This window comes from Molothrus aeneus, chromosome 24 (assembly GCF_037042795.1).
Source record: "Molothrus aeneus isolate 106 chromosome 24, BPBGC_Maene_1.0, whole genome shotgun sequence".
NCBI lineage: Eukaryota > Metazoa > Chordata > Aves > Passeriformes > Icteridae > Molothrus > Molothrus aeneus.
Genome location: NC_089669.1, coordinates 89,057 through 105,082, shown reverse-complemented (window position 1 = coordinate 105,082; position 16,026 = coordinate 89,057). Strand labels below are relative to the sequence as shown.

Sequence of the window (16,026 nt, the reverse complement as noted above, 5' to 3'; positions counted from 1 at the left end):
ATTGACTTTAAGGGCACTTCTGAAGATTTCAGTACTTCTGCTTTAGCAAAGACACTTATCTTCATGTTTATTCATAGAATGGTTTCTCTCTCTGTAAGTGAAGTAAAAATAATGTGTTTGAGTCCTGGTCTGTTTTGCCTTGTTGCTGCCAGAAACCATGACACCGATTATTAAAACTGCAAAAAGCCCACAGCAGGAGTGAGGAAACAAAGTTGTGTGAGCTGAACAAGTGAGGAGAGAAGAGGGATGAGCAACCCATGAGGATTTATGCTTTTTTTCATGGTTATTACATGTGTAATTAGGTTACCTGTAACCTTACCATAACCTCTGGTTTGCATATTAGAAAAGGTGAAATGCTTCTTTACCTATAACATAAACACTTACTCTTGAGCAAATGAGTAAAAGAATTCATACTTTGGAAGATAAATACTATTAACTTACAAAATGGAACAATTTCCTGTTTTGTTGCTGATGTGTTGTTTGAACTTGTTTGTATGTGGTTCATTTTCCACCTCTGCAAAAAAGTAAACAATCCTGCAGAAATGTTGGAATGGAAAAGATGTGCAGCTATTCTGGTTGTAGTTCATGGAATAAGGGAGATCCTGTTTTACTGATGCCTGGGCATTAAAGGGATAGGACAGTTTGCAGGACATATTGTACCTCACATGCAAAGTTTCACATCAAAATTATGAAAACACGAACCAAGGTTTTGGGATCTGAAGCCCACATAAGTTCATTTTGAAAATGTATTCTTAGCCACGTGTGGCAGCAGTGTAAGAGTGTGGAGCATGTGTGTGTGCACGATCCTAGCTTAAGTTCAGCCAGTCCTAAAATAAACACGGGGCCAAAAAAAATCCGATTTATTCTGCATTGGGTTTAGGATGCTCTGCAATATGAATTAAAGTAGAAGACATCTGCTTGCTGTAGTGTGCGTGCTCTGCTTCATCTCCCGTGGCTGTACAGTATCATTTTTTAAATCTGCTGCAGATTAAACTTTATATATTTAGCGCACTGTGTCCTGAGATGAAATAGAATAAATGCAAAGAGGAAATCCTTTATGCTTTTTGGCAATATTAGCCGTGAGGTAATATCCCAGACACCAGTTATTCATTCGAAGACAGCACTGTGATTTCTTCAAGGTAGGCTTTTGTTGAAGGTTTCGCTTCTGTTTTTGACACCGTCAAAATTTCTTTCGTAACAGGTGACGTCATCGTGGACATAAATGGAAGCTGTGTCCTTGGCCATACCCATGCAGATGTTGTCCAGATGTTTCAGCTCATTCCCATAAATCAGTATGTGAACATGACTTTGTGTCGTGGGTACCCTCTTCCTGATGACAATGAAGACCCCGTGGTGGATATCGTGACAGCCACGCCTGTCATTAGTGGTCCGCCGGTGGCCAAGGGAGATGCTTCCATGTCCAGCCAAGATTTAGTAGCAGCAACAGTTGTGTTGGACCAGAATGGGAAAGTGTTGGTCAACGGTCGCCTGAACGGCCCTTCTGTGGATTCAGGAGAGCAAAGGGTCTCCTTTGCCTCCTCAGGAGGCTCTCAGCCAGAGCTGGTCACCATCCCTCTGATCAAAGGGCCTAAAGGCTTTGGGTTTGCCATTGCAGACAGTCCCACAGGCCAGAAGGTGAAGATGATTTTGGACAGCCAGTGGTGCCAAGGCCTACAGAAAGGGGATGTCATCAAGGAGATTTGCCATCAGAATGTGCAGAGCTTGACCCACTTGCAGGTGGTGGAGGTGCTCAAGCAGTTTCCAGTCGGAGCAGAGGTGCCCCTGCTTATCTTAAGAGGAGGTACAGACAAAATTGCAGTTGTCATATTGGTTATAAGTTTTTAAAAGTCCTATTTTAGTGTGATATCTAAATTGTGTCCAGTCTTGACAGCTAAGCAGCAGTTCATTCCATCTCTGAGCCATTATGTTCTAAGTTTGATTTATACCCCTCACTATTTAGGGTGAGAGCATGTTGCTGGGATTTTGTTTGAAGATTTAGTTAGGTTTTTCTTTGGGTCTTTTTCCCGCAACAATTATATGGTGATATGTTTATGCACTGTCTCATCCAAGTCTCTGGGGAGTGCTAAAGCAAACACGTGGTCTCCAGTATAATGCAAAGCATATGATGGACTGAGTTTTGTGAGGTTCTCCAAATATATTCTAGTAACTGTGTCTGTAAAAAACAGGGGATTGCAGGAGATGGGAAGAAGCATTAGTGAAGAGGTGGGGCTGATCACTGGGAATAGCAGAAAAAATTCTGATTTTTTCCTTTGCATATTCATACTCCTTCCTTGATTGTCAGTCACAGACCAGAATGCATCTTCTCCCCAGAAACTGTAGCAGATAGTGTCCCTCTTTCAGAGGAAGCTGAATCTGAATGAATTATGAGGTAGCTCGTGGCCGTTCAGTGTCCCTTCAGGCTTTATTGTAACCCTAACTTCAGCCAGTGGTATTTGCAAAAATCTCTGGATCTTTTTCTCTATAAATACTACTATTCCTTAATCAGCTAAGGAAGTAATTAGATTTATGTGTGACAAGTGAAATTCCCTCAGACAAATTCATAAGTCTCCTTATCCCATGAACTGAGGGGTGACTTGGCTGACCAGCTTCCAGCAGAAAGAGAAATAGATATTTTTCATTGTTGTACAGCTTTCTGTTCTAATTGAGACTTCTCTAAAGTGATGGTTTTGGTCACTTTGCCATTTAAAAGCACAGTGAATCAGCTGCTATTATTTTCACCCCAGGGGCAGCTGATTATATTGCTGAAATGTTGTTGAAACTTTTTGTAACCTGCTATTAAAGTTACTTTCTATTTTCTTCAGGTCCACCCTCCCCTACTAAAGCTGCCAAAGGAGTGAGTATTTGTGATGTATGTAACTTGTTTTTGACCTGCTTTGTAATCTCATTTCGTCTGGATTTTAGTCCCTGTGATAACCTGCAAGATGGTTTATCAAAACCACATCTGCTTGGTAGCCAAAATTCTTTGTCTAAGTTAGAGTACCCATTAAAAGGGAAACAAAATACAGCATCTATTTTTTTCCTTCCTAAAGGAAGTTTATGATCCTTTGATTCTTCTCAGTCCTCGCATAGAATTAATGGACTGGTTACTGCTCCCTTTTGGAAATGCTTATCTTTGGATCCATATTTTCAGCAAGTCTCTATGGAGCTGTACATTCCTAGCTCGATACTCATTGCTCTTGGAATTTTGATCTGTCAGGGCATCTTTAACATATGTTAGCTCAGTAGAGAATCCTTGGTCTTAATAGAACAACCTCTGATTTAATGATGCTGATATTAATACTTATGTTTTTTATGAAGGTTCTGTTGTAAATTAGAGTGGTCGAACACAGATACTTCTTTAAAAATGCTTCTTGTAAAGAACAAACAGGGCAATTTATGAAAACCCCATTACCAGAACATAGCTGTAACTTCCCTTTCTATCTTTATCCTGCTGTTTGAGTGCAACCTTAGTTGTATCCCAGCAGTGGAATGACACAAGCACACATGTTCAGCATGCTCAAAGATGACTGTGCTCAATAAGATCTTCAGATTCAGTTCCTTACAAGCATCCACCTGCCCGCACTGAATAAATCAGAGCAGAAATCCCTGCAGTTGGAGGGCCTTGGTCCTGTCAGCATGGATCCCATGGCAATGTGCTAAAAATAGTTTGGACTTGGGTACTGGCATACTATTCCAGCACACATACAGCAGCCACAGCCCACAGAGTGCTTGATGCTCAGTGGCATTAAGCAGCGTGGCAAAATAATTCACTTAAAAAGGGCAAGTTCTTGTGTTTATAAACATACAAGAAGTGTCACACTGCTGAATGGCTCTGGGCAGTTTCTTCTGCTCTTGGTGAAAGGGCATATCTACATCTGTTCTGCTCCTGCTGTGGTTTGGCATGCACTGCCACGTGCCAGTTTTCCGGGCTGGGCTTCTGCACAGAAGAAATATTTAGAGTTATTTTGTTGCATAATTGATTGGGGATTTAGATGAGGGACCACAAAGTGTCCTTGCCTCATGAACAGGAGAGTTGCAGCTCATGAAAAGACAAAAAAGGCAAGTTGTTAATACCTCACACTGCCCAGGTGTGTCCTCCTGCCCCATTGTATATTGCTCCAGCAAACAGCTCATGCTGGGAGCACCCCTGGTGCTTGTGGGGAGGAGCTTGGCAAAGGACAGGAGGCAGTGCCGGTAAGGAGCAGCCTGTGCCTTTGGTGCTGGATTGTGGCCCAGAGCCAGGCAGGCACCTGACAAGGATTCGGTGTCTTCTCCAAACATGATCTGTCCTTTTGCCCCACTTCATCCCATGTGTTGGTAACTAGCAGCATCTGCCCATCTTCACTCCTCTCTGAGCATCAGTCACTTCAAACTCTTTCCAAGCCTAGTCTCCAGTAGAAACTCATGTACAAGTGAGGAAGACTTTAGTACTCTGGTCAGACACATCCACTGGAAAAGCTGTAATTCTGTTCCTTTCTTCCTGTCTATTTCTTCTGCATGGTGTTCATTGTCTTTGCACCCACAAGTATAGTCATGCCTTTATTTAATGTGGATTTTGCATCTCTGGGCTGTTTCAGAAGGACAGGCAGGACAGTTCCGGGAGTTTGGAAGCTGTCAGCGATACCATTCCGCAGCCGATGCCCTTCCCGCCCTCGGCTGTGCGACCAGGCTCTCCTAAACTGGACCCGTCTGAAGTCTACCTGAAGTCTAAGACAATTTATGAGGACAAACGTAAGTACATCATCTTCATCTTGAAAATACTGAATTATGAAGGAATTTTTTCTTTTGTTGCATGTGCAGTGAAACTACTGAGACTTTGTTGCTAAGTTTGTTAACCTGCTGCGGATAAAATGTTTCAAGTAATGCATCATTCAAACAGCAATCAGAAAAACAAAAAAGATAAAGTATGTTTCAACCGTATTTTCAGTAAAACAGTTAATTGCAGAAATAATGCCAAGGATGGTTGTGAAGTAAACTGCAGCAGACCTGCTTATAAAAGTAGTTCTGAATTGTGTTACAGAGTGGCTTTTTTCCTGGTCTGCTGCACAGATGTATTTGAGATTCCTGCTTTGAAAATTAATGATACCATTTTGAAAAGAGAATATCACTGTATTTCTGGTTGCTGTGTTTTGTCACTAGAAGACTCAGAGTGTACCACCAAAGCATAATCCTTCAAGAATCCTTCAATAATCCAAGATAGCTCCTTACATGTTTTGAAATACTGTTTTTTTTTTTTTTCTTAGCTCCAAACACAAGAGATTTAGATGTTTTCCTGAGAAAACAAGAGTCAGGCTTTGGTTTCCGGGTGCTTGGTGGGGACGGACCAGATCAGCCTGTAAGTGAAACTGATCACAGTTATCTCACAGTATTGCTGTTGAAATGTTCCTACTCTGTCATCCCCATTTCAAATCATCCCATCCAGGCAGCTCAGTGATGGCAAAATTGATTGATTCATACCTGCCTTTCAGAGATCAGGAATTAGTCCTCATTACCTTTGTTTTTTCCCCTCTTCTTGGACTCCATTCTCCAAGGTTCTGCGCCCTTCCCGCTACCGAGCCCGTCCTTTGCCGCAATTTTCTGTCGAGCCGAGGACACTGGCGGTGTTTCTACAGCTGTTGCTGCGTTGCTGTGTCTCGGAGCCCTCAGAAGGGCCATGCTGGTCCCCAGCCTTTGCCCATTGTCACCTGATCCCAGTGGTGGTCAGTCATTGGTGAGATGTGCACAGCAGCGCATCCTGGAAAGCAGCTGAGTGGAAGGAAGTGATTGCTCCTTCTGTCAAAATTTCATTAGGCTGTTCCTTTCCTTGCAGCCCAGTGAAATGAGGTTTGAGATGGTGACACACCCCTTTTATTCCCTGCTTCTCCTGCTGGATTTTTAAGCATGCATTGTGTTGGAGGCAGCTGGGCAAATGCCAGAGCAGACACACCTGGATGGTCTGTTCTCCAAGGGCAGGTTTTAGGAGACTCCCCTGTATTTTCAAACATGCATAAATTTCTCTTTGGGAAGAAGCTCTAAGACTTGTACTATATATCAGGGACCTTTCTTTAAGCTGTTTAAGTGGGGAGAAAAAGCTTTTGGAATAGATCTGCATAGATTGTTTTCTCATTACAGTGAAGGAATTCGGTTTTTCCATTCCCAGCTGTGATCCAGTGCTAGCCTTTTTTTTTTTCTTCCTCCCTCACTAACATGCATTTAAAGTAAAAAGCAAACACAGAGAATGTTACTTCTGTTGCACTTTATAGCATTTATGGTGTTTGGTTTCCATAACACCCATAGGAGGTGTGGAGCTGATGTCTTGAGTGCTGTGTACGGATGAGCTGCCCGCCATTCTTAACCTCCAGCATGCTAGCTGTGGTTACCCTTAATCTTCCATTTAATTGAAAATGATTGTAGCATGTGAAATTGAGTGTGGTTCTTCTCTGTATTATATTTAGTAGCCCTTTTTGAGGTGGGGGGTAGGCAGAACTGTTGGTGTTTGAATTCATTATCTCATTACCAAAAGCTGAGACCTGAAGCAACTTGAAATGTGGAACTGTCTATAAGCAACTTTTCAGAAACAAACTTGAGTTGGTTCAAAAGCTTTTATTTCTTCCCCAGTCATTCTTCCTCAGTCTTGGTAAAAAAAAATAAAAATAGAGTAGAATGAATGTCAGAGGCTTTTGTGTCATAAATGTCTAGGAAATCATATATATAATAAGTACATGGTGTGTGCTCATTTCAAAAATTTTGCTTTCTAATAAACTGGCAAACATGCTCAAGAGAGAAGAACTGACAAAAATATAGATTAAAGATTTAAAGTAGTTAGTGAATGCTTTGAGACTCCAGATTGTCTCCACTAGATCAGCTTGTGCAGAGTACACTTGCTGGCTGCATTTCTGCTAGAGCTGGACAGTGAGGTAATCTTTAAAAAAGTGTTCCCCAAAAGACCTCTTCTGCACTGATTTATGTGGATTCCAACCACTGTGTGTTCTGATGAACTCATGTTCCCTTTCAAACCCCTGGACTCTGCTCACAGATTTATATCGGAGCCATAATCCCGTTGGGAGCAGCGGAAAAGGACGGGAGGCTGCGTGCAGCGGATGAGCTGATGTGCATTGATGGAGTCCCTGTGAAAGGGAAGTCACACAAGCAAGTTCTGGATTTAATGACCAGTGCTGCACGAAACGGGCAGGTGCTGCTCACTGTCCGGAGGAAGATCTTCTTCAGTGGTACGTGTCTGCTTGCCTAGAAAGAGCACTTAGGGCTTGTAGTCAAGTCCACTGAAGTTGCTCTGGAACTTAATTACTGCACTGGGGCTGAGCAGCCTGAGACAGAGGAGAGTAGGGTGAGCTATAAATGGAGAACTCTTAAATGAAGAAAAGCAGAATTTAATAGGCTTGGACTCTGTTGCTCGCTAGCTTGCACTGCTCACACAAGTAAGGCTCTGAAGGTTATGATGCAGGGGTTTCTTCAAACCTTTTTGCAAGTAGTAGTTAGAACAGCCATTAGTGCTATGGAAATTGCATAATAATGCAGTCTATTTTCTCAACATCCCAGAATGGTTTGGGTTGGAAGGGACCTTAAAACTCATTTTTTCCCACACCCTGCCGTGGGCAGGGGCACCTTCTATATGCTGTATTCTCAAGTCTTTTAGCATTAGTGTGTAGGAAGATTAACTGTATTCAAACTGGAGCTGTTTCAGAGCAAGATCTTGAGATGCTGCAGTTTTAGATCAGTGTCCAGATCAACACTTTAGAGAAGATTAGTCTGTGACTCCATGAATGACAAAGCTGGGGTGGGATTTACAGCTGACAAGGGCCCCCTGCTCTGATTAGTAACTGCTGTTGCCACCTCATGCTGGTACTGACAACTGAGCTTCATGGCTGTGCTGAAGTTGCTTTGTGTGATTTGTTCCTTATTTGTTGTTCGTCTGTTCCCTGCAAGGGGAAAAGCAGGCAGAGGAGGAGGAGCCGCAGCCTGTCCTGACACAGAACGGCTCTCCTCGGCTGAACCGTGTCAACTTTGCCAACCAACCATGCCCGGAGGTCTACGACGTCCGTCTGCAGCGGAAGGAGAACGAAGGATTTGGCTTCGTCATCCTCACCTCCAAGACCAAACCTCCTCCTGGGGGTAAGTGCCATGTCCTGGTGGCTCTGCCTCTGCTCAGCCTCGCTGGGGCTTCTCCATGGATCTCTTCCTGTGCAGTGCTGGTATTTCCCTCATAGTCAGCTTTCACTCACACTGGCACAGCCCAGCCATTTGAGTGTTGGTATGTCTTGTTCACCCAACTGTGACATAAATGGGGAAAAGGGAATTTATATCTCACACAACCCATACCCAAGTGTGTGCACTTGTCCCAGGGCAGCATTTGGGATGTCGATATTTGTCAGGCTCTAGTGATGTTGCATGAATTTATTGGCATTTTAATGGAAGCATAGTTTCAACCTTGGCTTTATATTACCTAATCAGGTAAAAATTCTTATTCTGGAGATCTGAGGAAGTAGAGTGTACAGTATTTGGTGGAAAACAATGAACTTGTTACTTACTGTCTTTGAGTGTGTTTGTCTAGAAGGATCATCAAAATGAAAAAGCAGTCTGGTCTGGTATTGCAGTTGTGAGATATTGATGCGGCTCAGGCATAGTTGTCTCTAGTTCTGCCTCTGTGCTCATCTCTGGGAAAAGGACTGAAATCGATCTTTTTGCCTTCTACTTCTCAGAACATTTCTTCTGTTCTTTTCTCCAGTCTGTCTGTTCTGGCCCCAGAGCTTTGGTTTCTGGAGGAGTCTGTGCAGGGCATAATGTCACTCTGGGGTGAACTGAGGGAACCAAGCCAGGAGAGCTGCAGGAAATTTGAGGCAATTATTACAAGTGCATATTCATCTCAGAGACCAGGAAAAGCGGTCACATCTATGCAAAGCTGATGTAGCACCTTGCTGGCCTTGCACAGGCTCCCTGCTCAGGTCCTCACCTGAGTGAATCAGTCCCCAGCAGGAGAAGTTTGATATATTTTTAAAGTGTGTTAAGGGTTAATTTTTGTTTGCAAGTAGGAAGAGTTAGCCCATGCATCTGAATGCCTGTGTTACAGTGGATGACCGTAAATCTCTCTGAGCCCACACTGTCTGTCAGGGTCGATGCATGAAATGGAAAACTACATTATACATGGTAAAACCAACTGTTCTGGTGCGCTCCAGGGACATACATTCTCACTCGTCCCTTTGCAAAATATGATCCATTTCCTTCCCGTGTTTTCCTTCAGGCACAGCACCCTGTACATGACAAGGCCATGCTGTGTGGTTGGCATCTCCATTCACTCACAGTGAAGCATTCCTTGTTATTTGCAGGTGTGTCCTGTACAAGCAATTTCACCCTTTGGAGCAGGAGAGGAGGGACAAACACTGATCTCTGCTCTGTGGTGACCAGTGACAGGACCAAGAGAACAGCTGGAGCTGTGCCAGAGGAGAGTTAGGTTGAATATTAGGAAAAGCTTCTTCACCCAGAGGGTGGTGGGGCACTGAACAGGCTCCTCAAGGAAGCAGTCACAGGTCCAAGGCTGCCAGAGCTAAAGCAGTGTTTGGACAGCACTCTTCAGGCACAAGGTGGGATTTGTTTGGATTTTGGGATGTCCTCTGCAGTGCCAGGAGTTGATGATCCTTGTACGTCCCTCCAACTCAGCATATTTTGTGATTCTGTGACTGGCAGTTCTGGGTCTTTGTGATGCTTATCTGATGTGCACATGATGTGCACATGGTAGGATTCTTGAGGCTGCCCTGTGCAGGGCCGGGATTTGGATTTTCATCCTTGTGGATCCCTTCCTGCTCAGGATATTCCATAATTTTGTGAATACTTACAGTGTTGCTGTGCCTGTTCTTGTTTCTTAGTGATTCCTCACAAGATCGGGCGGATTATCGAGGGAAGCCCGGCTGACCAGTGTGGGAAGCTGAAAGTGGGTGATAGAATCTCAGCGGTAAACAGCCAGTCCATTGTGGAGCTCTCCCATGACAGCATTGTGCAACTCATCAAGGATGCAGGCAACGTGGTGACCCTCACAGTGGTGGCTGAGGAAGGTAAGGAAGGTGCCACCACACTGTCAAAGTTGGGTATTTATCACTGCTGAAGTTTGTTGGCTTAAATGGAGCATTTGAAGATGTTTGGAAATTTAGGAGAGTAAATCTTACAATATCCTGAGTTGAGTGGGACCCGTGGCGATCATCAGCTCCTGGAAGTTGAGTAAGTTGGAAGCTCATGTGTTTGCTCTGGAAGAGCTAAAGGCAGGTGGGATAGAGAGAGGAGCTGCCACAATAAGGTGCTTGTACCCAATAAGGAGCTAAAATTAGTAACAGTGCAATGAAGAGTGAGAGAAATTCTCATGTGTGAGAGACAGAAAATGCTGCTAACATAGAAACGTCCTGTCCGGACCTTGTATTCTCCAGCCAAAGAGAAATGACCCCTCAGGGGGCTGCAGCAGCCACAGGATCATGCTTAGTGAGAAAATCTCTCCCCAGCTCAGGGGCCAACCTCCTGCTGCTGCAGGTCCTACCAGAGCTCTCTTCCCAATGCTGCCAGGATGCTCTGTCCCTGCTCCAAGGCCACAGGGACTCCTGCTTTTCAAATCTCTCCATTTAAACCATGAGTTTTTGCTTTCTCCCGTGTTAAAACCCACAAATTCTCTAATGCTGCATCCCTGCAGCAGAAACACGCTGCAGTTCTGTCTGCCAAAGCTCCTCTTTGGAAAAGGGTCACATCCTACCACACAGGGAAAAAGCCTTGACAGGGGTTTCCTGCCAGTCTTGCACCTGCAAAACCTGCTGTGTCACCTGAGCAGCAAAGCGAGTCCTAGGTACTGCAAAGTCCCATCTTCAGAGACTGTGACTTAATGACAGCTCCCATGTAACACTGCATGCACTGTGATATTGTTTCTAAACAAAAATATAAATATATAAAATCCAGTAATTTGGAGAGAAAAGCTGTTTTCCTGCCCTGCATTTTTCTTGAATGCTGCTTAATTAACTCCCTATCATTATTTTGTCAGAAAGTTGGCTTTCTTCACCTTTGAAATAAGAAATAGGTAGCGCCAGGCTGTGAATAAAGCCAGCAGATGATTCTCTAATTTCACGTTCATTGCAAATATTTAACATGCCATCTCAGCCTGTAACACAGAATTTCAAAGACTTAATGTTCCTTTTTGTTAATGCTTGAAGTAGAGAGACCTCTATAAGTTGTTATTTTTCTATTAAGATTTTTATTTTTATCAAATCTGGTTCATTCCAGTTTGAAGGGACACACTTCAAAGCAGTTGCCATGGGTGATGTTTATAAAGCAACTGAAGTTTGAGTTGGTTGAATTAGATCTGTTTTCTCTGCAGCTTTTAGTCATGAAATACAGACTGATTTGGGTTGGAAGGACCTGAAAGCCCATGGGGCTGCCATGATCAGGAACACCTTCCACTTGTTTTCAGAATAAATTTTCTGAATATCATATTTCTACCCATTATTTGTGTATGACCTTGCATGGGCTTTGTGTAAAAACCTTTCCCACTGCCTCAATTACAGATTTGGAGCCAAAATACAGAGAGAAAAACACAACCTGGGGAGGCTCAACAAAGAGAGGAAAGAACCCCTCAGTAGCAGGTGGTAAAACCAGAGAAAAGATCAGTCAGAAAAAAAATCTGTGGCTCAGAGGAGCGGAAGTTGGCATGTTTGAGATGTAAAGAATTTTGTGACAGTGAAGGAGAAAGAAGCAGAACCGGTTCCACTGGAGTGGGAATATATCTCCACTTTAAAATTCCCCTCAATGTAGCTGAAGAAATAAGAGTTTAGCTCACAGTAGAGCCCTGTGTAATGGGGGAATCCAGCATGGATGTGGGCGAGTCGAGGCTTCAGACACTCAGGGACAGAGCTGAGCCTCACAAGGATGGTTCACACCCAGGAAAATCCAGGATACAGCTCCAAAAACACAAAATGCCCTTTTTGCTGGAAGCTGTTGAGCAGCGCAAGGCAGAAACCCGGATAGAGTTTGCTGTTCCCTAGCTTTGTCCTCTGAGAGTGGCAACAAAACCTCTGCCTGGTCCCCTTCCCTGCCCCTAGGCTTTAACAGGCCTGTGATCTTTGCTTTTCATGGGATTAAATGAATTCCCTTCATGCGCCAGAAGAGATTCTTTAACATTTTTCACAAAAGCAGGAGCCTGTTAGCTTTTGTCATGTATTAGTTGGGAACACACGAGACAAGGCTGCAGAGAGGGCTGCAGGATTTGTACAAACAGATGGCATTTTTCTTGCCTATGCTTCTAAATTAAAAATCTGAGGATAAACCAGGAGTAAAAGTCGACATTTTGTCTCTAGAGAAAAACCTCTTTAAGGCATGTCATGAGAACAGCATCAAGCAGATGTGTGGAGGGCTCGGGAGGTCTCACATACCTGAGAAATTCAGTGTAATATGCTTTAAATTTCTCTTCCCTTAACATTCTTGACCACTTTTTTGTATTTTAGTGGAATTTGTTTGTTCTTAATTAAGAAATGCGGTGATGTGCTGCATCTAATGAGGCTGGAACATCTCTAGTTCTGGTGCTGGGAATTATTGATTGCTTTCTAACCCTTTCAGGGAAAAGGAGTTAATAGTTTATATTTCAGCACAGAAGTCCATCTTGGGCCACTGCTTGCCATTCAGGTTCCAGCTAAGAGGCAGCTTTTTGCATAGGCTGTGGTTCTTTATTCTTAAGCGAGAGTGTCATTTTTGTATCCTGAAACACGGGGCTTTTTCCAGAAATGCACTGGATGTTTGTAAAGTGCACACTAACAGTATTTTCCCTGGAGGGAAAAATAATAGGAAGTTATTTTAAATGGTTTTATCAAAACCTTTTTTTTTTACTTAGCTTTTGGGAGAAGGCAAAACACATTAACATTCCTCTTGATTGCCTGCCAGTGAACTCCTTCTCCCAAGAGACCAGTTCCTTACCTGGAGCTGGGCAATGGAAAACTGTTGTGCCTTAAATGAGTTGGCAATTTCCCTTTATTTGATGGGGCCTTCACCTCTAAATCCCCATTTCTCCTGCAGATCTTCATTCCCTTACCTTAAAGAGGGGTATTTCTCAAATGGACATTGTTCTTCATCTCTTAAAAAATCTTATGGTAATGATTATCTGAACCAATTTCATGGATCTGATCAGCCCTGATCCCCTCTGGCATTTATCAAGTTGCAAACAGGCTAAAACCCTTCTGTTCATGTCAGGACATACAATTGTGTTGGTATTTCCAGAGGAAAAGCAGAGTAAAAGAATAAAAATAAAGACTAGAATTCCTAAGAATTAATTCCATGGAACTGATGAGCTGTACTTGTGTTCCTGGTTTGGAAAATCCTCTCTCTGTTGTGCCCACATGAGCTTGGCTCAAGGTGCTGTGGCTGCAATTCCTTGGGAGCAGTAGCTCCCAGCACTGGTGGTGACCATTGTCTGGCTGCAGATTTTTAAAGTTGTGACTGTTGATTTTGTTTGGATTCTAGAGCAACGTGGTCCTCCATCAGGAACAAACTCGGCCAGGCAGAGCCCAGCCCCACAGCACCGACCACTGGGATTGGCACCGATCAACCCTGACAGGTTGGGAAAAAGGGGCTGGGAATGGTGGGAAAAGCATGGCCAGAGGGATTAATGTGAAGGCAACATCCACGTCCTTTCACCTTTCCGTAGGGGAGCTACAGAAGGTGAAGCTGGAAAAGAAGTTTCTAGTAGTTACCGGCTGTCCTGGCCTGAGCACAAGCACATGGCACAGTTGGATGCTGCTTCAGGTGTTGGCAGCCGTCATTCCCAGGTACAAGAATCCATCTAGAGGGTGTGGAGACACGGGGAATACTCATCCATCAAGGCACTCTAGTGGCATTACCACAGAGTTCTCAAAAGCGGAATGTTAAAACATTTCCCTGTCGGATACAGGTAGAACAGTTGTATATAAAAACATACTGAAGTGTCTCACAGAATGTTTTTGCTCATGTTTCAAATGTGATTATCTCCTATGGGTAGTTGAACATTCATTATAGCTATGAAAGAAACGCAAAATGCTTGTAATGGAGTGACTATAGACCCTTTGGCAAAGTTTCCTCAAGAATTTTGTGCCTATCTCAGACTAAGAAGGAAAGATACTCTGAATGTTTGGACTTGGGTTAAAACTGAGTCACCACCAAGTTGGGATGAATGCTGTTTAAGTGCTCAAAATATAGAAATATTGTGATATTTTTCTAGAAAAACAGAAGGTTAAATCTGCCTACAGGTCCTCATCTCTCTTTTTTTTTTTTTTTTTCCCCCTGTGACTTCCTGCACAGAATGCTGGCTGTTTCCCAGTGGAGTTGGAAAGGGGCCCTCGAGGGTTTGGATTCAGCCTCCGAGGAGGAAAGGAGTACAACATGGGCTTATTCATCCTCCGTCTGGCTGAGGATGGGCCGGCAGTCAAGGATGGGAGAGTCCACGTAGGTTTGGCTTCTCTAACCAATTTGTTGATGCAGTTGATACACTAATTTACCCAGAGTGGCAACAAACTTGGATTTTCACAAGCACAGGGTCCCAGAACAGCATCTTGAGCCTTTGCCCTTCTTCCATGAACAGCTCTGGCCGTCCCAAAGGAATTGTCTGCTTTGCTGGGGTTACAGTAGCATCCCTGGGTGTGAGTAGCAGGTACTCATGGGTATTTTAGGAGCCCCAACAAGAGATTGCACAGTGCACCAGAGAGCTGGGAGGAGAATCACTGTCCAAGTCAGTTAATTTTTGAGGAATGTTTGTGTGTACATTGTGCTGCGGCTGTTCTATGCCATTTCTGGAGATACAATCCTGATTTTTTTTCCCCAAATATTATGTTAATTCTCGCCTTTGTGTAAGGAATACATTCTCAAATATTGTAGTAAAAGCAAAGTACATGGATACAACAGAAGGAACAATGGTAAGCGAGACTCTGTATTTGCTGCCCAGGGCTGGATTTTCAGAGACTGGAGCATCAAGGTGAGCCAGGTGCCCATGAGATGCCATCCTTTGCAGTCCTTGTGCTTCCCTGTTGCTGGCATGTGGCTCTGCCTCTCTTTGTCTTTTATTTGCAGAATGGGGCTGGCACAGATACTTGCTGTGAGGCTTAAATGGATGTGGAATTCTTAGTATTCTTAACTTCTCCTGTTCTTCACAGTAATTGGTATTTTCCCCCATTTGCTTGAGAGGCAGCACAAGTTTAGCATTCAGTGCTAATATTTTTTCTCCTAGTCCTTCAAGTGGTGTTACATTGAGCTCCAGGGCTTTGCTTATTGGGCAAAGCAACCAAAAAAATTGTTCAGCCCAGAGAAGAAGAGCCAGAGGTCAGACCTCACTGGGGTCTGCAGCTTCCTCCTGAGGGGCAGGACCAGTGTCAGGCCCTGGGGGAGTGGCTGGAGCTGTGTCAGGGGAGGGTTATGTTAGATACTGGGAAAAGGTTCTTCCCTCTGAGAGTGGTCTGGCAGTGGAACAGGCTACCCAGGGAATGGTCACAGCCCCAAGGCTGCCAGAGTTCAAAGAGTGCTGGACAATGCTTTCAGGCACAGCATGGGATTGTCTGGGCGTCTTGTGCAGAGTCACGTCTTTGATCTTCCCATCCTTGACACTAAGCTCCTCCCAGTGCTGGCATGTGCCAAGTCACCAGCCCAGCCCAGAGCACGGATGGGCTGAGCTCGCCCAGCCTGAGGTTATTCACATTTTTAATTTCTTGTCATCTGGATGTGGTGTCTCTTTCTGGTTGTACTTCAACGGTGTGAGGAGGAACTTCTCATCCAGCTACCTGAGCTGTCCCGGTGTGTCTCAGACCCAGCCTGTCCATGAAGAGCCGGCAGTGACCTCCTTTTGCAGAGTGACTTCAAGAAAGCCCAGGAAGCCTCTTTAAGCTGCTAATGTTACACACCAGTGACATCTGTTGGCTGCTATGTGCAGTGCTAGATAGGCTCCCGCTCCCTTTTTTTCCCCATTTCCCTTCTCAGTTTTGCCTGATAGAGAACTATTTTTGGGGTATGCTATTCCAGCAGCTTCCAGCCCCTTTCCAGCAGCCAGGGAAG

At 44.1% G+C, this 16,026-nt stretch overlaps 1 protein-coding gene across 4 annotated transcripts in view; it reads left to right on the top strand.

Moving 5' to 3' along the window:
• Window positions 1-16,026, top strand: part of MAGI3 (membrane associated guanylate kinase, WW and PDZ domain containing 3) — a 57,465-nt gene that overhangs the window by 35,996 nt on the left and 5,443 nt on the right. For 2 of the 4 annotated variants that reach the window (XM_066565124.1, XM_066565122.1), the window contains exons 10-19: window positions 1,202-1,801; window positions 2,823-2,854; window positions 4,578-4,731; window positions 5,244-5,335; window positions 7,016-7,208; window positions 7,924-8,109; window positions 9,858-10,043; window positions 13,474-13,567; window positions 13,658-13,778; window positions 14,287-14,430. In XM_066565124.1, the coding sequence (XP_066421221.1) occupies window positions 1,202-1,801; window positions 2,823-2,854; window positions 4,578-4,731; window positions 5,244-5,335; window positions 7,016-7,208; window positions 7,924-8,109; window positions 9,858-10,043; window positions 13,474-13,567; window positions 13,658-13,778; window positions 14,287-14,430 (1,802 nt within the window). Of the gene's footprint in view, window positions 1-1,201; window positions 1,802-2,822; window positions 2,870-4,577; window positions 4,732-5,243; window positions 5,336-7,015; window positions 7,209-7,923; window positions 8,110-9,857; window positions 10,044-13,473; window positions 13,568-13,657; window positions 13,779-14,286; window positions 14,431-16,026 lie in introns of all 4 variants that reach the window. The other 2 variants (XM_066565123.1, XM_066565120.1) reach the window with 2 other exon arrangements.